This window comes from Protopterus annectens, chromosome 7.part0 (genome assembly GCF_019279795.1).
Source record: "Protopterus annectens isolate FY-2018-M chromosome 7.part0, PAN1.0, whole genome shotgun sequence".
In the NCBI taxonomy this organism is placed as follows: Eukaryota; Metazoa; Chordata; order Ceratodontiformes; family Protopteridae; genus Protopterus; species Protopterus annectens.
The window spans coordinates 254,073,674-254,095,729 of NC_056739.1; the positions used below are offsets into that span (position 1 = coordinate 254,073,674).

General features: G+C 38.8%; 1 protein-coding gene across 1 annotated transcript in view; it reads right to left on the reverse strand.

The window, feature by feature from the left end:
* The window catches only part of LOC122805945 (extracellular calcium-sensing receptor-like), a 134,241-nt gene that overhangs the window by 64,260 nt on the left and 47,925 nt on the right, over positions 1-22,056 (reverse strand). Inside the window, exon 4 of the mRNA XM_044076190.1 lies at positions 12,300-12,527. Coding sequence (XP_043932125.1) covers positions 12,300-12,527 — 228 coding nt within the window. The remainder of the gene's footprint in view (positions 1-12,299; positions 12,528-22,056) is intronic.

Here is a 22,056-nt window from a genome sequence, read left to right on the forward strand (position 1 = left end):
GAATTGTTTGATTATTTTGTTAAATAGCATCCTGTAATTCCTGTTATACAGGGATTACCAAAGTTACATAAAGATAAAATCAATCCACCTTTGAGGCCAATAGTGTCAAGGAGGAGATGGTGTACAGAAACGATCTCCATATATATAAATATCTAAGGCCAATGTGAATAATATTTTTCAGGTTCTGAGAGATACAGAGCATTTTTTAAAGGATTTATATGTCTTTATGAATAATTGAAATAAGGTTGAGACATTTATATTAGTGACAATGCATGTGGTGTCCCTTTTCATGGTGATACCTAATGAGTCAGGTCTAAAAAGTTTAGAGAGATTCATCAGGGAGTACTCTAGTACCAAAGAAAGACATATACATTTGTTAATAGAGCTAAATAAGTCGTTTCTATACAACAATGTCTTTATTTTTGATAAGGATGTGTTTTGGCAATGCAATGGCATAGCTATGGGCACTTCATTTGCCAATAGCTACGCCAATGCAGTAATGGTTATATGGGAAACAGAATTTTGTTACAGGGACCATTTAAAGAAAATATGTTGTTTATGAGAAGGTTTGTAAATGACCTTTTTATGTTATGGGGGGGCACTTATGAGGAGCTACGGAGATCTGAGGGGTACATCAACAGTAGTACTTCTTATCTGTTTACAACAGTACACTCAGAAAATAATATTAACTTCTTAGATGTATCAATAGTAGTTGAGAATAGAGGAGAAATATATACCAAACAATATAAAAAATGTTGTCATGTTAATCATCTCCTGTCTAAGAACAGTATGCATCCACCGTATATTTTTAAAAATGTGGTTAAAAACCAAGTTTACAAAGCCTCTAGGTTAAATATGCATGATGATGATTTTCATAAACAAACTGAAGTAGTTAGAAATGATTTGAAGGCCAAAGGGTACACTGAATCATTCTTGGATAATAATATTCAGCAGGTTGTAAAATGAAGACAGTCTAATACTAAACCTTACTGTTCTGAGAACGGGAAAGAATGTCTGAATAATAAGGAAAGTGTCACTAAACTGAGAGCACCTTTAGAATATTCTACAAATGTAGGCATGTATATGGATATTGTAAGGAATATTGGGGAATTCTAACCAGTGATAAACAGGTTAATGAGATGACAGATGTGGAACCAAAATTTTTATTTAAGAATAATTTGTCCCTGAAATGGAGACTGTTATTCTAAACACAGTGTTGGAACCCCAATAAGAGTTGGTACTAGACCATGTGGACATTGTTCATTCTGCAAATTTATAGATACACGTGCACAGTTTACACACCCTTACTATCATAGAATATATAATTTTCGTCTCTATGCTACCTGTGAAACTAAACATGTGGTTTATTTAGCACATTGTTTAAAATGTAAAAAAAATTATGTGGGGAAAACTGACAGGTGCTTAAAAGATAGAATGAGGGAGCATCTTTACCACATTAATAAGAAGGACAATTTAAGTGCTTTAGCTAAACATGTGAATTAAACTGATTCTGGACACACATTTAAGCTTCTAGTTATAAGCAGGGCACCTGAGGATATTAGAGGTGGTGACATACAAAATGCCACAGAAAACTTAGAAGCAGAATGGATAGTAAGGTTGAGAACCAATGCTGATTTTGGAATGAATGAATATGTTCCTCTCAAGCCTTTATTAAAGAAAAGACCTTTCACTAGGTGAAAATATGTGCAATAGGTATATATAGTAAATAATTATACATATTTTGTAGAGTATGTACTGCAATGTTTTATATCTTTTTACATATTTTTTAAAACTTAAGTACTGTATTTAAATGTTTAGTCAAATATAGGCACGTAGATGTATAATATCCTTGTCTTGAACATTTTAACATGAGTGCAGCTTTAAGGTGATGTCACTACTTAATTACTTCAGGTGTTTCTGTATTTAAACCATTCCTGTTTGAACAGTTGTTAGCATCTGAAGAAGTGGGATTTGTACCTATGAAAGCACTTGTGCTTCCTTTTTGTGGATTAAAACTGTGTTTTTAAACTGGAAACTACAGCCTCTTCATTGGGTCCTTTTGGTTTTTATCTTACTAATCCTTTATTTATGTTAACCCTTCTTGTAATATATTTACATCACTGGGGGTCTCAATGATTACTTCCAGTTTTTAATCTTCCGTGAACTTGATGAGCCAGACACCATCTACTTTGGGCTGGACTTCTGAGAAATAGATGCCAAACAATAAGGGGCTCAGCACTGACCCTTGTGGTACTCCAGTACTGAAGGTTCTACTGGTGGAGGTGGAGTCAACAATGTTGACAGTGTATGTGTTGTCAGTGGGCCTACTGGCTACCCATCTGGTAATGTTAGGGCTAATCCTCAGCTGGGAGAGTTTTCTCAATGATGCCAGAGTAGTGGATTTTGTCAAAAGCCTTGGCATAGTCAAGATAAGCCATGTACACTGTCTTACCTTTGTGCATGGCTTTAGTGACATACTCAAAAAAGTCTACCAGGTTTAATAAGCATGACCTATCCTTAACAATACCAAACTGGGTGGGTCCAATATTTAGAGGTCACCTATGTCCTTGTTGATAAGCTAATAATTCTTTTCATGGCCTTCCAGAAGAGGCTGGTTAGACTTACTGGTTTGTAGTTCCCAGGGTCAGTTGATTGCCCCCTATGTGCAAGGGAATTACTGTTGGTGTTCTCCATTCTGCAATAACACAGCCAGTTCTCAAACTATGATTAAAGAGAACTGCAAGTGGGTCCACTAGTCCTGCAGCCAAATCTGTATTTGTCTGTCCTAATACTTTATGCAGCTCATTTAATAAAAACCTCCTTTTCCAACTGTCTCGTCGCTTTTCCTGTTATTTTTTTTTACTTTCCATGCTTTTTTTCATTACCTTTTTTTTCTTTAAGCATTTCTTGTACATATTGTACTACACTATTCATAATCTTTTCCTGAATTATTTCTATTTCTCCATTTACAATACCATCTTCCTTTACTTTGTGTCTTTCAGCTTTTCCCGGTTTCCCACTTGTCACACCACTGTTTTGTAAACCTTATTCCTCTTCTTTGGCAATCTTTTCTCATACATTACACCTTCACTTTGTGCCAACTGGCCACAGCACCACAAATTCTAGTTTTGATGTCTTCACTTAGGCATCCCTTCTTCTTACCCACATCTGTTAACTTGTGCTACTGTTTGCCCTAGTACCTCAGTTTTCTGCTTTGTCAGATTTCCCCATTTTCTGCCATAACCACAGTCTGTCTGTATTCATTTTCATCCCCCATGCCTTCAGTTTTTGCATTCCAGACACCTAACATTTGCTGAAGTTCTTGCACAGAGTCTGATCATACTACCATATCATCTACATACAGAAGATTTGCTTATTTATTCTATTATCACTATGACCAGAAATGGATTGAGAGCTAAACCCGATACCCATATCTCATCCACTTGACACCCAGTGTTGACTCAGTATCATGTTCCTCCTTTCTCTCCTGAGCAGGGATGCCAGGCCCTAATGCTATATGTCCTCATACTCTGTCATCATTATCATCATCATCAGCCTCCCTTTTCCCATTTTTCTACATGAGGTCGGGGTATCATGTTAACTGTTGTCAACTCTCTCAATTCAGTGTCACACTCCTACCTTCAACACTCATGCCTGACTGTCGCAGATCTTCTTTCACACAATCCATCCACCTCTTTGCTGGACATCCTCACTTTCTCTTACCTTCTTCCTGTCTGTCCCAAATCTTCCTCACCAGATTGTCTTCTGCTTTTCTACACATGTGCCCAAACCACCGTAATCTGTTCTCTTTGATCTTTCCTGCAACTGGAGCTACTTTGGCATTTGCTCTTAAGTCCTAATTTTTTCATCTGTCCCACAGTGTGCATCCTATCATCTTTCTCAGGCACTTCATTTCCATCACCTCTAGCTTCTTCAACTGTTCTGCCTTTACTGCCCAGGTTTCTGTACCATGCAGTAGTACTGGTCACACCATTGTCTTATACACCTTACTTTTCAGCTTCTTTGGCATTCTTCTGTCATAGTCTACCCTGATACCCTATGCCAGTTGGCTGCAGCCCCTCTGATTCTAGCTTTGACTTCTTCATTCAGACTACCCTTCTCCTGAACTACTCCTCCCAGATACTTGAAGCTGTTTACCCATTCCACTATCTTCCCTTCTATCTCTATTGTCAGCTTCTTTTGATTTCCCCAATTTGCTGCCATTACCACCATCTTATCTGTGCTTAGTTTCATCCCATGTGCCTTCAGAGTCACATTCCATTCTCCTCTCCTTTGCTGAAGTTCCAGCTCAGAGTCTGCCTGTACTGCCACATCGTCTGCATACAGCAGCTTTGTTGATCCGTCCTCTCCAACCTGTTTGCTAATGTAGTCCATCACCAGTATGAACAGCAGTAGGCTCAGAGCTGAACCATGATGTACACCCACACCCACTGGGAACCCCTCTGTGAGCCTGAATACTGTTTGTACTTCAGTCATTGAGTCCTTGTACATAGCCTGCACTAACTCTACCAATGTTTCTGGGACTTCAAACCACTGCAGTACTGCCCAGATCAGCTTTCTTGGGACCTTCTCATATGCTTTCTCCAAATTTAGGAATGCCCAGTTGGACACTCTCCTCATCTCTATCTTCTCTCAAGTATCTGTCTCAGTGCAAACATCAGGTCAATTGTGCTGCATCCTGATCTGAATCCAAATTGATCATCTCCCATCTTACATTTTACTACTCTGTGTATCCATTTATCAATCACCTTCTCCAGAACTTTCATGAAATGTGATAGGAGTTTGATGCCTCTGTACTGCCCACAGTTGTGGATGTCCCCTTTGTTCTTGTACACTGGCATGGGGGCTGGAACCATAGAGCGAGGGGGGGGAGCCCCCCCACTTTTGCAGATCATACCTCCCAACTGTTACTTCTTTATTATTTCATTTTTTGCGCTGAAGACGTCAGCTCGCAGCACACAAATTTCCAGGCTTTTGCGAGTGGGAACTTATCAGAATCAGAGTATTTCCAGGTTTTTGCGAGTGGGAACTTATCGGAATCAGAGGGATTTATTTTTGGAAGCTGCCGCTTAGGACTTAGGATGGAGTCTGTACTGGGAGACGAGTGAGGAAGCTGTACACTGTGTGTGTGTGTGTGTGTGTGTGTGTGTGTGTGTGTGTGTGTGTGTGTGTGTGTGTGTGTGTGTGTGTGTGTGTGTGTGTGTGTGTGCATTTTAAAATCTGGAAGGCTTCTTTCCTTCCATCTAGTCTAGTTGCCAATTACATCTAAAGCAACATCTGTGTTATGGAGAACACCTTAACAGGATCATAGTAGTTTACTTGTTTCTGTAAAACAGAATCTATATAGAAGCATACAAGTAACCCCTCACATACCCCTGAGTGACTAAGGCATCTATCTCACTGTAAAATAAAATCAATCAGAATTGTTGGAAATAAGCAAGTTAGTAAAGCTGTTGCAACATATCCTTAAAGTTACTTGAATTATATGTTATTAGGTATGGTACTATGCAGTGATTGTCATGTCTTTCTGATTTCTCATTTTTCTGGGATACTTAAAGCCATGTTTTTGAACAAATGATCGCAATAGCCAAGAAAATACAAATGGTCTAAAACTAAGGAAAATCAAAAGTTTTTAAAACTTAAAAGTTATGCTATACGTTTGCAGGTATATGCTTGTATAGTGCATTAGGGTCCACTTTTACTTAATTTCTGAAAGTTGCTGACTTATTCAGTTGTGATGATAAGTAGACTAAGTCTGCTAGGTGTTTGTATATATTGTGTATAAGTAAGATGGCTGTCTTCTAGTGACCTTACTCTAGCTATCTCACAGAACTTTCTCCAAAGTCACTGAATCTTCTTTCCTCACCAGTTCTCTCCTTCTTCAGGAAACATTCCACCACGGTCTTCTCCATGAGTCATTCTACTTTATCCACACTACATTTTAACTCCATCACCTGCTCCATATTTTAAATCTTCCTCCCTTCCCTCCCTTATTCTAACAACCTTTCTATTTTGGAATCATAATTATTCAGTAAAAGATGTTTGTCTAATTGACAAAACCACAAGAAAATATTGATGAAAGTTAATTTTAGTGAAAGACTGAATAAGATTTTTTTTTTTTGCTGGGAAGACAAGCCTTCCCCCTGCACCCCCACCTTCCCCTAACTTATATATACCAACTCTAGGGCCAGACAATAGTGAAGAAAAGTGAAAAGCCCAATAATCAGTAGGACAAGCCCCCCCCCCTGCACCCCAACTTCCCTTAACTTATATATACCAACTCAAGGTCAGGCAACAGTGGATAATAGTGAAATGTGTCCCTATTTTGGGGCTGTATTCCCCCATTATTGGCTTTGTTCTGTATTTTTGTGCCAAGAGGTTGAGAGCTATGGTGAGAAGTGAGACCTGAATTCACTAAATGATATGATAGCCATTTAAGTTTGTCTTCCTGTCTTTAAGAAACTGCTGGTTTAGCCTAGTGGTATGTTGCTCTGACTGTAGTACACAGGATTCTGGGTTCAGTATTTGGCAGTGAAATGCATGGTGGTAACACAACATTTTATGCAAGCAACTTTCCAAAATTATACAAGCAATGTTTAAAATATGTCCTTGGTTTTTGGCCTTTTGCCCCTTTGCCCCCCCCCCCCAATTGAAAATAAGTTCAAGAAGCTGTGCAACATGCCTATGGCTTACACTACTGTGATTCTGTATTTATATATTGTATGTAGAAGTAGACTGTTATCATGGAAATGTTCTGAATAGGGCAGTTTTGTCATTATTGGTGCATGCATTTTGCTTCATCGCCTACTGGAAAAATGTTCAAACAATAAATTTAAAATGCAGTTGTGTGTGGAAGTAGACTATTATCATGGAAATGTTCTGAATAGGGCAGTTTTGTCATTATTGGTGCATGCATTTTGCTTCATTGCCTACTGGAAAATGTTCAAACAATAAATTTAAAATGCAGTTGTGTGTGGAAGTAGACTAATAACATGAAAATGTTCTGAATAGGGCAGTTTTGTCATTATTGGTGCATGCATTTTGCTTCATTGCCTACTGGAAAAATGTTCAAACAATAAATTTAAAATGCAGTTGTGTGTGGAAGTAGACCTTTATGATGGAAATGTTCTGAATAGGGCCGTTTTGTCATTATTGGTTAATGCATTTTTGTTTCATTGCCTACTGGAAAAATGTTTAAACAATAAATTTAAAATGTGCTCTAACTTAAGTCTAACAAGTGTGCTGTATTATACAAGGAATATAATTGAATACAATCAGGAAGGTGAATCAAGGAATGCATACATGTATGCATGGCCCTAAAATGTGTTCGAAAACAGCCCAGAAGAAAGTGTGAAAGGCTCAAAATCACAAGCAAATTTTAAGCTTTACTCTTGTTACCAAAGCAATGGATGAAGGCAAAACAGTTCACACCACATTACCTTGACCTGGTCAAGCCTTTTGACACAATCCCCTACTCAGGTGTAGTACAAAAGATGAATAATGTAGGAGAAAACACTTACATCACCAGCTGCATTGCCAACTTGCTCACAGGATGCAGGAGATCAAAACAGGGAAGAGACCAGCCACCAATGGAGTCCCCCAGGGTTTGGTGTTGAGACTTTTTCTGTTTGGCATATACATCTCAAAAGTAAAAGGAAATACCAAAGTGCTTTGGCAAGCTAAGTTTGAGATGACTGCAAGCTAAGAGAAGTTATTGAATTCCCAAAGGACTTAACCATCATGCAGGAAGGTTTGTCCCAAATAATAACTCATGTCAAAATCATGACAATGCCCTCTGAGAACTGATCCAATTGTTTGGCATTTGGGAACTTGTGTGTGTACAGTGACCTAACGTTTGACCAACATGTGCCCAGAGTCATAAGAAAGCCTTTCTATATTGCACAGCTTATAAACAAATTGATTGTGACTAGATCTAGAGATGTTGTTCTCCCCCTTTACAAAGTTCTCTTTATGTCAATCATTTTGTATAATGCCCACTATGGCATGTATCTGTCCAGCCCCATGAAACAATTGGAATACCTACAGAGATATTTTACTAAAAAGATACAAGTCCTAAACAATAGGTCTTGCATGGACCACCTCAAAGATTTATTACTACACTCAGTATCCTAGAGTGCTTAGAGGTAACATGTCTGGCATACAAAGCATCCTCCAACATAATACAGATGGGCCTACTGAACATCAGCAAGTCAAATGGCATCAGCAATACTCAGTCCAGGTGTCTAAACTGAATGTTGTGGAGAGATGGATATATATCACAGAGGCTACCACTGTTCCGGAACAGACTATCCATAAAAATAAAGCAAAGCTCATCCATCCATATTCAAATGCAACTTGGATCTAAGGATGGGTAATAGATAATTTGAGGGGGCCATGTAAGGGATACAGCATTTAGGAACTGCCTCTATCCATTAGTGGCATGAGGAGAAATCCTGGAGTACATTTTCTATGGTATGATCACAGTTGTTCTCACTAGGACTAATATACAATTATCAGCCAAATGCCACTATTATACCTAGTTTCTTTCAAGCTAAATATCATCGACTCAATCATATTAAATACTCCTTTTTATGTAATAAAAAATCACTATACCAATATCTCAAACCCTCACAAGACTATAAATTCAAATTTCTCCACTCATTAAAAGATGGAGACATCCACCCCAACCCTGGCCCAAGCCCTACACCAACCCCCATCAACTACAATCTTAACCTTAAGGTCCCACTACCAACAACAAATCCCTCCAAATCACTCTCAATAGTGCATCTCAACATACGTAGCATATGTAACAAAATACCACATATTCATGCACTCTTGGATGTCTAACAATTTGATATTCTCTGTTTAACAGAAACATGGCTTAAACCTTCAATAAAAGACACCGAAATTATCCCCCCAGGCTACAGTATCATTAGACAAGTTTGTTTAAATAAAAAAGGTGGAGGGGTTGCAATTATATATAAATCAGGACTAAAAATCAACAAAATAAACTATAATCTACCCTGTGATGGCATCATTGAAATAATTATCACCAAACTAATACTTAATTCCCATAAATCAGTTTATATCATCTGCTCCTACCTTCCCCCAGGAAAAAAATCTGACTATACTAGAAGGCCTCCTGAATTGGCTTTCGACTAATCTCCCACAAGAAACAATTCTACTAGGAGACTTTAATATCGATTGGACTTTATGTAATAGCACTAATCCTTCCTCTCATATTAACCTCCATGGCTTCTCACAGGCTATAAACACTCCTACTAGAATAAACAAATATATTAAAAAAAAAAACCATCTTAGACTGAATTCTTACAAATTGTCCACAACAAAAATATTCAATAGGAACCCTTCCAGATGACCTTAGTGACCACTCTCTCATATATATTATCAGAAATAAAACATGCTTTAACATTCCCTATATAGTTAGGACCATCCGTAGCAAAAAACACTTTAACCAAGAACTCTTTCTAACTGAACTCTACCATTGTAACTGGTCTCCCCTAAAGTCTCTCCCTATAGATGAAGCTGTTAATTACTTTAATAGCACCTTCCTAGCAATCCTAGACCAACATGCCCCAACCCGTTCCATAAGAATGAAAAATAAACCAGCCCCTTGGCTCTCAAATCATACTAGGAAACGTATCCACAATAGAAACAAATCTTGGACTAAATGGTGGTCCAAAAAGAACTCAGCTGATCACCAAAACTTTAGACAACAAAGAAATATCACAAAAAAAGCTATCCTACAAGACAAAAAGAACTTTTATATACAACTTCAGCAAACATCATTCAAACAACCACAAAAATTCTGGTCTATTATTAACTCACTTCTATCCCCAGGCAGAGTTGAATCACCCAACCCATTAGGCTCTAACCCAGACTGTCCAATTCAAACAGCCAATGCCTTCAACTCTTTCTTTACTACCACTATACTTAATTTAGCTAATCAGCAAAATCCAGATACATCTAACCTGCCCAAACCTAACTTCACTCCTCTTTTCACCTAGTACCAATACCTACCTCTTATATCTCCTCTCTACTTCAAAAACTAAAACCTAACACTCCCTCAACTGACCAACTACCAGCCGAATACCTCAAAATAGGAGCCAAAGCCATTGCCTATCCAGTCTCTATATTAATCAATAGATCCTTAACAGAAAGCCTAATCCCATCAATTTGGAAAATCTCCTACATTATTCCTCTCCACAAAGGTGGAGACTCTACTGAATTCTCTAACTTCCATCCCATTGCTCTACTCTCCCCACTAGCCAAAATTATGGAGAAATGTATCCATAAACAACTTATTACCCATCTACTTCAACATCAGCTCCTGGCTAACTGTCAGCATGGATTTCGGCCATTTCATAGTACCACCACAGCCTTACTATCCTTTACTAACTGCATCAACAATAATCGTAACAATAATATTTTATCCTCTGCTTTCTTCGTGGATCTATCTAAAGCCTTTGACATGGTTAATCATCAACTTCTCCTCTACATACTGAAGTCCCTCTCCTTCGAACATCCTACCATGAACTGGTTCACATCCTATCTGGACAACCGAAAACAAGCCGTTCTCTGGCAAAACCATCTTTCTGACCTTCTTCCTACCTCTCTAGGTGTCCCACATGGCTCTATTTTAGGGCCACTATTGTTTTCCATATTCATAAATGACCTCCATCTCTCGATTCCGCAGTCTATCTGTATCCAATATGCTGATGACTCCACTATCATTTGCTCTGCCTCATCTCAAACTGATCTTCATTCTCACACACAAAAAGCCTTCTCTACTATAGAAAAATGGTTCTCTAACCACTGTCTTCTCCTTAACCCTAAAAAAACTAAATTGCTGCTCTTTACCCCATCTCACCTATCACCCCCTCTCCATTTCACACTTACATCTGAAGATGGTACCGTTATCACTCCAGACCCCACTACCAAACTACTAGGAATTACTATTGACAATCAACTTAAGTTTGATTATCACATAAATGCTACAATTAAATCTACTCATAAAAAACTTGGTTCCCTCTACCGCATTAAACCCTTCCTGACACCAACAACTAGAACCACAATAGCCAGAACTCACTTAATCTCTACCCTGTTATATGCTTCCCCCATATACACAAATCTTTCCAAACATAATCTTAACAATCTGACTAGATCATACAATAAAATTGCAAGATTTGCCACCAACTCTCCTTATAGGACCCATCACTGTCAGAATCTAAAACAGCTAGGCTGGCTTGAATTACCACTACTATTACAATTTAATCAACTCACAATTGCCCACAAAGCCCTTTACCAACCTAGTAACACCCCAATTCTCTCGACCCTTATAAGACCTTATAATAACCTGAAGAATCTGCGCTCTGCCAACAAAATGTTGATACACATTTCCTTCTCAAATAACTTAGCAGGCAAATCTCTATTTTCAAACACAGTGGGTAAAATATGGAATCAACTACCAAACGATCTGACCACCCTCTCCGCTCTCCCATTATTTAAAACCAAACTTAAACTCTTTCTCTCTAATCACTGGTTATGCTCTTGTAATAGCATCAGGTATTTTGTAAAAGAAAAGAAAAGTAAAGATAGTTAGTCTGGGTTAACATATTTCTACTCCCTACCTTATATCTTTACTACTTTCATTGATTATTATAGCAATAACCCACGTCTGGGTGTGGGTAATGCGGGATTTAACCACGGTTGGAAGTGGTTTGGTCCCAAGGGTGAAGCATTATTTTCAGCGGGTGAAAGCGCTCAGTATTTGTTGTTAAGTTGAATTGTTTATTATTATTTTTTTATCGTAATTCAGTGTGAACAATAAAGCTTCTGGATTCCCAGGATATCGCTTCTTGTTTTACAGGATTAAAAGATGTCCAGTTCATCTGTTCCTTCATACAAGAATCCTCAGGTGAAATAATTAACATGGGGTTGGGGCAGTAAACACTGGAGGCATATATGGTCTATAGTATCACTTAATTTTTATTTTTATCTAAGCTTTATGACTAATTACATGATTCTGAAGCATCACTCACTTCACAAGCAGTTTAATATGTAAATAACCAAAAAATAGACATACTATTAATGATCTATTCACCAAGATCATAATAAGTTTCATAATATGGAACAAAGCATATTAAACCAAATCAAGTCTTGCATCTATGTTGAAGTTATTAACTGCAGCAGATTTTTGCTCACAGGAAAAAAGTACATATTGTTGTTTTGAAATCTATAAAAATAAAGACCATTACCTGTATATATCCTGCACTCCACATGATTGTGCTTTTATTAATAATGAGGGTCTGACTCCCATCATCATTCACTTTATAAGATCCAAGTTTCACACTCTTCATGGACTCTTCTGATCTCAGCTGCCAATTGATTATATCATACAACACTGGGGCATCACCATTTACATCAAAATATATTTCATGTCCAGCTTTATTTACAAAATGAACTTTTTTAACGTAATGCAAAAGCTGTGAAATTAAGAAAGTCGTGAAACATGCATAATAAAATATACTTCAGTTACTGAATCTCTGACATATATTAGGTTACACATTTGGATCAATTAGTATCCCTTAGGAATGTCATTACTTTTAGGCACAATTGACCTTAATTTCAGTGCTCATATGGTGTTTGACACATGACTTTATAATTGTATAGTTAACTTAAAATATATAGAGCTTGTTTAATTATTGGCACTAACATAAATTAGACTGAATGCTAAAATAGTTAGAATTGCTCAGACACTTTCTTTTGATTACTTGAACAGTAAGTAAAGGTGGCACAACAAACAGTGCAGCTTACTCACAGCTCTGTTTCTTAGTTTATTTCTGAGCTGTTTCCATCTGCATGCAGACTGCATGTACTGTCTATGTTATGCCCATATGAGTCTTTGTCTGATGCTCTGGATTTCTCTCATATCCCAAAAAACATTCTCCAAAATTTCACTAAGATGTACATACTGTGTGGGTGTGAGTGTATGTCTGTCTGTGTCATGTGGCAAACTGTCGTTCTGTCCAGGACTGGAATTTTCTAGCAATACATGGTGAGTCTATAAGAAGTAAGCTTAAAACTAACTCCAAAAACAAACCACCCTGCCACCCTGAATTCCAGATCAAACAAGCTGTACAACAAAAGGGAAAAAAATCATGGATAAAATCAAGAAACACTGACCATTAAATGGATAAAATATGCTTTGGAAAATGAATGAATAAGCAGTTTATAGCTATGACTTTTTAAAAGCCAACTCCTTTGAAAGGAAAATGAGATGCTTTTTTTTGAGGTCATATCCAAAGCAAGTAATTGTGCCATATGAGGAAGAAAATTATGAAAGCCTTGTTATTTCTTAGCAGCCTCTAAAATATATTTCTTTGTACTTGAGGATAAAAAAAAAATTCACTCTTTGTACAGACTCTCGCCTAGTAGATCCAATGTTCTCTAAGTTTTAGAACAATGGGCTATGGGAGTGAAAGAATCAGACTAAAAACAGCAAACCATAAAACATAGGTTCATAGGTGTATACTAGGCTAACAACTAGCCATGCAAACCAAATGTGCCCCACAAGTTATATGTTTTAGACATTTATAAAGGGGGTGATTGCTGGTTAGGGCATAATTTACTGACTGCCTCTGTCCATCAGAGATGTGGATGCCAGACCAGAGGTGACTTTTCTAGCTCCCATCCAATGGTCCATGTTATGCTTAAATAGAATTAGGGAGGGACTTTGTTTCACATGGATGGGGAGCCTGTTACAGAGAAAGGAATTCTCTCCAATATGTATCCATCTTTCCAACATGTAGAATTTATGTTACAAACAAAATTTAGTTCTTTAGCTCTAGCAATTCTGATGCTGTTTGTTTTGCAGACGTGCAAAAGGTTCATCAGGGCAGGGTCCAGGGATGCCTTATATGGAAGGCATAGATCATCTGTGACTCAATTGTAGGAGACAGAGTGTAGAGAGAGGGCTTTGAAGTGATCTGCATAGGGCATTGTGTTTATGCCCTGTATTCTTTTTGTGAGGAACCTTTGCAGCCATTCCAGTTGCTGCATGTGTCTGGACAAGTGCATACCAAAGGGGGGCATTTATATTCAATGATGGGTCTGATGAGGCCCAAGTATAGTGTTAAAATGAAGTTTCTGGACCTAGATGTCATGCTGTTACTTGTAAGTTGTAATTTTGGGAGGGGGCTGCTCATCTTTGGCAGCTTCTTCTCAGATATTGAGGTCAATGCCAAAGCCCTTTGGCTAAGTTTGAAGATGACTGCAAATGGGGAGCAGTCACAGAATTCCCCCAAGACACTAACATCTTACAAGAGAGTCTAACATGGATAAATTACTAGTGCCAAAGCCACAGATTAAAACTCTATGCCAAGAAATGCATTGTAGTACCTTTTGGAAAGTATGCCATTCCTGGAAACTATGTCACCAAAAAGACACCCATAAGAGTTGACCCACTGGGCAGGAATCTGGGAACACATATACAATAACCTGGCCTTCGGCCAACATATATCCAAGGTAATAAGGAAGTCCTATGTTGTGCAATTAATAAGTAAGGCAAGGCATGTAGGTCCAGAAAAGTTATTATGTCTTTCTATTTCGCAGTATTCTTTACATGAGGGAGATTGCCTGCCAAACGACCAGACGCTGGCCAATATAGAAAAGTCTTTAGTGGCTAGAGTTCATGGTATGTCAAAAGTCTGCTTTTGGATGTAGGCTATAAAAGTGACATACGCACACACCATCTTCAGAACTGAGTGCCCCAGGGAGAATGCCTGAGTGATAGAAATAAAACTTAAGCTGTCTGTGTATTCCCAATGTGTGCAGAACTCTTTCTGCAGAGGTTTGGGGAGAAGGGAAAGAGGTGGGGAGGTGTATCTTTTGGTTTAGTGATATCTTCTTAACCACCTTAGGCATAAAGGAGGGGTTGGTGCAGAGAGACGCCCTGTCCTTATGGAAGATTAGGAAGGGAGGGGAGGTATAAGGGCCTGTAATTCCAAAACACTTCGGACATAACTGATTGCCAGAAGCAAGATAGTTTTCCATGAGTAGAAGTTTAGGGAAGAAGAAGCTGCTGGCTCAAATGGGGCCAAGGTCAGTTATTCCAAAACAAAGTTAAGATACCAGGGATGTGGATCTGGTCTCCTGTGGTTCTCACATGGAGTATGCCTTTCAGGACTTGTTGGGCCTCAGACCAGGAAGCCAAGGGGAGTGAGAGAGGCAGACATTCTTCAGGGAAAGTACACGTCAGCCATCTCTGTCTAAGTTTGTCCAGCACCCAGCAACTCACACAGGTATGACAGGACTGTGGGAACATCTACTGTTAGTGGGTCCAAATTACATGAGAGACTCCCAGACCATGAAGCACCCCTTGTGGATGGAAAGTACCCAAGACTCTTAAGTAATGTTTTCCCAGGAAGGGCTTGAAAGGGGAAGGTGAAGGGAGGAGGGGACAATGGGGTCCGGGTAGTCAGGTAGACCTTGGCTTGTCAGGAAAGGACTGTTTAGTGGGTTGAGTTTCTTGTGGAGTCCAAAAAGACTGTGCTTCTTTCCAGATCTCTTGGTCTTCAGTTGAGCTGGTCTGGATTGCCTCCTAACAAAAGCTGGTTTGGAAGGATAGTTTCTCTGGAATTTTGGGACAGGAGAAACTAGGATGTATTTTAGATCTTTCATCTCCTTAACCTTCTCCTGCAATGTTTTGAAGAGTTCCTCAGCTGCAGAGCCAAACAGGGCTTCATTGTCCAGGAGAGCATCCATCAATTTGGATTTGATATCTTCTGGCAATTGTTGTAGTCAAAGCCAAGCAAATTTCCTAAGGACAGACCCAGAGGCAGCTGCCCTAGTGGAAACCTCTACGGGTGCTGTGGCTACATTTGACTGAGTGTCTGGTAACCAGGGAGGTAGTAGCCAGCAGGGATGTAGCTAGGGTCTTATTTTCAGATTCAGGTAGTTTAGAAATTATTTTAGACAGCTGTGATGAGTTTTAAATAGTATTTTGTCATATATGGGTTTGGTAGTTGATTGCTCTAAATGCAAGGGTGGTGGAAGTATAAACTTTCATGCCTAGTCTTTCCAAATGCCTGCTGTCCTTGTCAGAAGGTACAAGGGAGGTAGAGGAAGAAGTCCTGAGGGTTTGTCAAAGAGCATAGTGATGACTGATGGGTCAGCTGAGGGAGCTCTGCATAAGTACTTACAATCTGCAGGCACTCCATAAAATCTGTCTGTATTTTTAGGTTGTGAGTCAGGAGTCTTGCTAGAGGATGCAAAAGCATCTAGGAAGGCCAGATCAATAGGAGGAATAGCAGAAGGACTGGGAGTGTCCACTTGCAGAAGGACATAGTAACGTTTTTGAATGTCTGTCATTTCAGAGCTTTCCTTCTTAAAATGTTCCTGCATCCTGGTAAAGTGTCACTGAATGAAATCTCCTCTCCTGGAGAATCAGTCCCATTAGAATCTTCCTTAGGGAAGGCATAGTCTAGATGGGAGTGGATCTGGGTAGAGTAAGCTAGAGATTCCTCATCAGAAGAGGAGGCCTCTTCAGAAGATGAATCTTCCCTAATCCTCTTTTGTAAAGAAGTAGGCCAGGGGGACATAGGGACAGTAACCCCTGGGGAGGTCTGACGAACATGAAGGCATTGAAAATGCTTTGGGGCAAAGCTTGCCAATACATCTGAGGATCGGAAGTAGGTGAAACATGCTTGGTTTTCTATTTCTTTTTACTGGACATATCCATTCTGTAGAGTGACGGTGGACTGGATGTAGGCCTACACTCAATAATGTCTGAATCTACCTCCTCTCAAACAAGGATGGTTGGAATCCCCTGGGAGCCTTCAGAAATAATGAGTTGGGTTCCCCTTGGATGTACATGATGGATGCCTGCAGTACCACAGAGGTCATGCTTCTGTCCTGTTCCAAGGTGACCTCCATTATGGGTTCAGCCTCTCGTTCAGACGGTAGCCCTGAGTGACTCTCTGAACTGGCATTCATCTCGGAAGAAGCATCTGGCCCTGGAGGTGCAGCTGAGAATTCTGGCCTGGATTTCTTGGCCTTTTGCTTTGCTAATAGCTCAGTTTCTGAGGTTGAGGGACCCTCCATCCTTTTGACAAGGAGTTTTAGTCGCTGGTTTTCTAGATATATAGAGAGCAAATAAAGTCTACTATATAACATTTTTGATGAACAACTGGCAAATAGGGCAGGCCTTGTGGCCATGGGAAGGCCCAAGACAAAAAGGCACTGTTAATGGCTGTCCTTATGTGGAATCTGGCATCCACATTCACATTTGCCTTTCCTTGATGACATTAAACCTACGACACTATCAAAAGTAAAAAAAGCATTCCCCAATGGGACACTTATCTGAGCTGAAGTTTCTTCAGTGGTCATACTGTACTTACAAGAAGTGCATTCTGTCTCGTGGTAAACAAGTTCTGAAGATGGAGCATGCATATGTCACTTTTATAGCCTACATCTGAAAGCAGTCTACGTGCGATGCACCACACACTAAAGACTTTTGTATACTGGCCGATATCAGGTTGCTTGGCAGGTAATCTCCCTCATGTAAGGAATACTGCAACATCAGAATAGAAGAACATAATGACTTTTCTGGCCCTAGATGCCATTCCCTTACTTATAAGTTCTTAGGTAAGTACTTGGCTAATGGCCCTGGAGCCATTGCAAGCCTAGACCAATAGTGTTCCCAGTCATCTGGCTTACCAAATGTTAGTTCCCTGTGCCCCTATCTAGCAGTGCGATTGAAGTGATCCCTGGGGTGAATTTCCTATTTCCCATCCACAAGATTTCTCTTGAAGAGGGCCAGTGAGGTGCTCTGCCTGACATGGAATGAGGAGTTTGGATTTCCTTATTACCTTGGATATGTGTTGGCCGAAGGCCAGGTTATTGTATACATGTGTTTCCATATTCTTGTCCAGAGGGTCAACTCTTAGGGGTGTCGTTTTTTTTTTGGATGATGTAATTTCTTGGAATGATATACTTTCCCAAAGGTACTATGATGCATTTCTTAGTTAGTGTCTTGGGGGGATTCTATGACTGCTCCCAATTTGCCTTGTTGTCTGAGAAGAAGCTGTCAAAGATGAGCAGGCCCAGTACAGAGCCATGAGGAACTACAGTGGTGTCTGGCTTCTTTGAAGAGCTGGTCTTACCAATTCTAACTTCCTGGGTCCCATCTGTTTGCCAGATGGCTATCCAGCATGTTATATAGGGTTTTATGCCTAATTCTGTAAGTTTGTTAACAATGCCCAAGTGGGATATTGTATCATATACTTAGGTCAAAGTAGGTAGTATGCATTGTTTTACCCTCATCCAATGCCTTAGTGACCTTCTCAAAGAAGTACACAGATTCAGTAGGTGTGACCTTCCTTTGACAAAGCCAAACTGGGATGGATCTAGTGTTTGAAGGTCTACTCTGTCTTTGCTGGTCATCTCTATGATAAGTCTTTCCAATGCTTTGCATATAAGACTAATCAGATTCATGGCTCTGTAGTTTCCAGGCTCTGTTAAAGGTCCTCACTTATGAAGGGGAATGACCTTTGCAGTTTTCTATTCTTGTGTCACAAAGCCTATCAGACCCTCTGGTGTTAGTATTATCTACAACACCAGAGGGTCTGATAGGTCATATTACAGACTATTCTGAAGCCAAAAGGAATTGAAAGACCACCAAAAAAAGAAGAAATAGATATATTTTGGAGAAATATTTATGAAGATCCTGTGGAACCTAACAAAGGTGCTAAATGTATAGAAGAAGTAAAAGAAAGAATAAGTGCAAATGTACAGGATATGAAATGGAATGAAGTAACGGCCAGAGAGATAACAAAGTTAAGAAAAGCCTCTAATTGGAAAACCCCAGGTCCAGATGCCATACCTAACTTCTGGCTAAAAGTATGAACATCTATGCATGAAGATTTAGCCATGAGTAAGAAGTATTTATATGCGCACCCCAAAGAGACACCAACCTGGCTAACAACAGGAAAAACATTGTTCCTACTTGAAAGTGAACCTGCAAGCTACCCTAAAAATTATAGCGCAATAACTTGCCTTCCGATGACATATAAACTATACACTGGAATTGATGCTGACAAGAGTTTATAGTCATTTAGAAGAAAACTCAATTATGGCAATAGAACAAAATGATAATAAAAGAAAGTCAAATAGAACAAAAGATCATTTGTTGTTAAATATAGTCATAGTAAAAGGGGAAGAATCTACGTATGGCACCGATAGGCAACAAAAAAAAGATTTATCAGTACCCCACATGGATAAAAGAGTGCTTAAAAATGTTTAAAATACACCCTACAATGATAAACTACATCACAGCAACCATGAAACAGTGGCAAACAACTTTGCAGTTAAGCGTTGGTAAAGGACAAATTATTATTCCAGGGATAAATATACAAAGGGGGATATTCCAGGATGACTGTGTTGCCGCGGCTCTTTTGCCTTGCCCTTAACCCATTAAGACAGCTAACAGATAAGGTCATTGCTATAATCTGGATCCCAGAAAGCAACAAAGTGTAACGACTTCTCACCTTCTCTTTGTAGATGATTTAAAACTGTATAGCTCATCAGATGAGGAACTGCAAGCATGACTGTAAGTAATCAAAACTTTTTCAGATGATAAAAGAATGTCATTTGGTCTTGATAAATTTGTAAAAGCAACCTTTAAAGCAGGAAAGTTGCAATCCAGAAAAACATCAGTTTGGGACAAGAACTTGATGTAAAAGAACTTGAGCAAGTGGGTGTGTATAAATATTTGGAAACTGTTAAAGCATCAGCAATAAAACATGAACAAATGTGAATAAAACTTAGTAAGGAATATTTTAGAAGACTTAAATTAATCTTGGAAACAGCGCTGACATCTAGGAACAAAGTTCAAGCTATAAACCGATTTGCTCTTCCTGTCCCTGACTTACAGTTTAAGAGTGATTGATTAGCCCCAAAAGGTATTGGATAGATTAGACAGGAAACAAGAACGATGCTTCATGCTCATCAAATGATTTATAAAAATCAATGCATACCAAGATTATATATTCCCCAGTCCAAATGAGGGATGGGCCTCCTTGAAATTGATTACATGTAGAGATCTGCAATCATGGGACTTCACACATATCTGCTGACCGCACAAGACCCAAACATAGTAAAAGCTTTGAAACATGAAAAGAATAAATCTATGATGGCTTCCCTGCTTAATCTAGCAGAAGCATATCTGTGTCAAGCAGGAATGGAAATCAAACCAGAAGTATATAAAATTCAGGCAGCAACTGAATGTGTCAAAAAACAAAACAAAAGAAAGAATATAAGGTGAAGGATCAGATGAGAAGGCAAGAAATGTGGAAAATGCATAAATACAGTTGCAACTATAGAAAACTCCTGGAACACCCTTATGTTTATCAGGATCAAACACAGGAATGGTTAAGCAGAGGCATATTTAAACGAAAAGATGAAAGGTTAATATTGGCAACCCAAGATAGTGAACTACGTACACATTGGTTTACAAAGTCCATTTAACATGTAGGAGAAACAGACAAATGTAGATTTTGTAAAACAGAATTGGAAACAGTTGGACATCTTGTTGCTGGTTGTGAAGTACTATTGGCAGAAGGACTGTATACTGAAAAGCATAATAATGTGGCAAGACTGTTGCACTTGGGATTGTGCAAACATTATAATATTGAAGTAGCTGAACAGCATTTTCTGCAATGCTATGTGGCTGTTTCCAGTGTTTAAGTTTACATCACACGGGCCCATTACCAACAGTTCAAAAGATAGATGCGATAAAACCAGATATTGTAGTCCATGAAAAGAAGACAAAAGTAGCATTGATCATTGAAATTGCTATACCCAGTGACTACAGTGTCTTACGTACAGAGAGACAAAGTTATAAAATATCAGGATTTACAAGCAGAAATGACAGCAATGTAGAAGAAACATACCCAGACATTTCCAATAGTAGTAGGAGCAACGGGTCTCATAAAAAAGAATCTGCAATCTTATTTATATATATATATTTATATATATATATATATATATATATATATATATATATATATATATATATATATATATATATATATATATATATATATATATATATATATATATATGTGTTACCAATACATGCAATTCCATATGAATTGCAGAAGGAATCATTACTGGGCAAATTGCGGGTGCTGTGAAAAGCACTTCTGGCTGACATTAAAGACTGAAACAATACTAATTTCATGAACTGTAATCATACTTTGACTTAGGAATGGGGTCTATTCCCATCATGGTATTAGAAGCCCAAAATATTTGGAGAAAAGAGGCATCCTGATATCAGAGCCCACTGAGGCTGTACTCTTGGTCTTACTGAGTGCAGTCAGGACATGGTCTATATAGTTGGAGTTATGTTTAAAGGTATTTCTTGGGAGGTGGCTGGGGTGAGTGTGGGCTGGGGTGTAAAGCTGGAAATGAATCTAACAACCAGCAGATTCACTATATCACCTGGCAAAGTGAATGTGGCACCATTAACCACCAGTTCAGCACATTGTTGTATGCTATCTTTGTGGTTTCTAGCATAGTTGAAGAAGGCCTTGGGATTTTCTTTTGCCTGGGATGCTATCTTGTCCTCAAAACTGGCTTTATTGGACTTGATTATCCCTCATAGCTGCCTGTTTATTTTAATGAGAGAGTTATCTTTTTGGAGTAACATTTCTTGATTTTAGCAATGATTTTTTTTCCTTTTGTTGTATAGCTTGTTTGATCTGGGATGCCTCCAGGATGGTTTGTTTTTGGAGTTAGTTTTCAGTTTCTTTCTGATAGGTGCAATAGCCTCTATGCAGTGATTGACATGATTGTACAGAGTTTCTGTGAGAATTCTGCACAGGCTGTTATGATCTCTGGGTTTGAAGGGGCATTACATTTTGACATACTATTTCTTAATAAAAGGTAGTTTGCCATGGAATTCTTATACACTGTTACCAGGCTTACCGAGTTGATTTTGACTTTGAAGGAGAC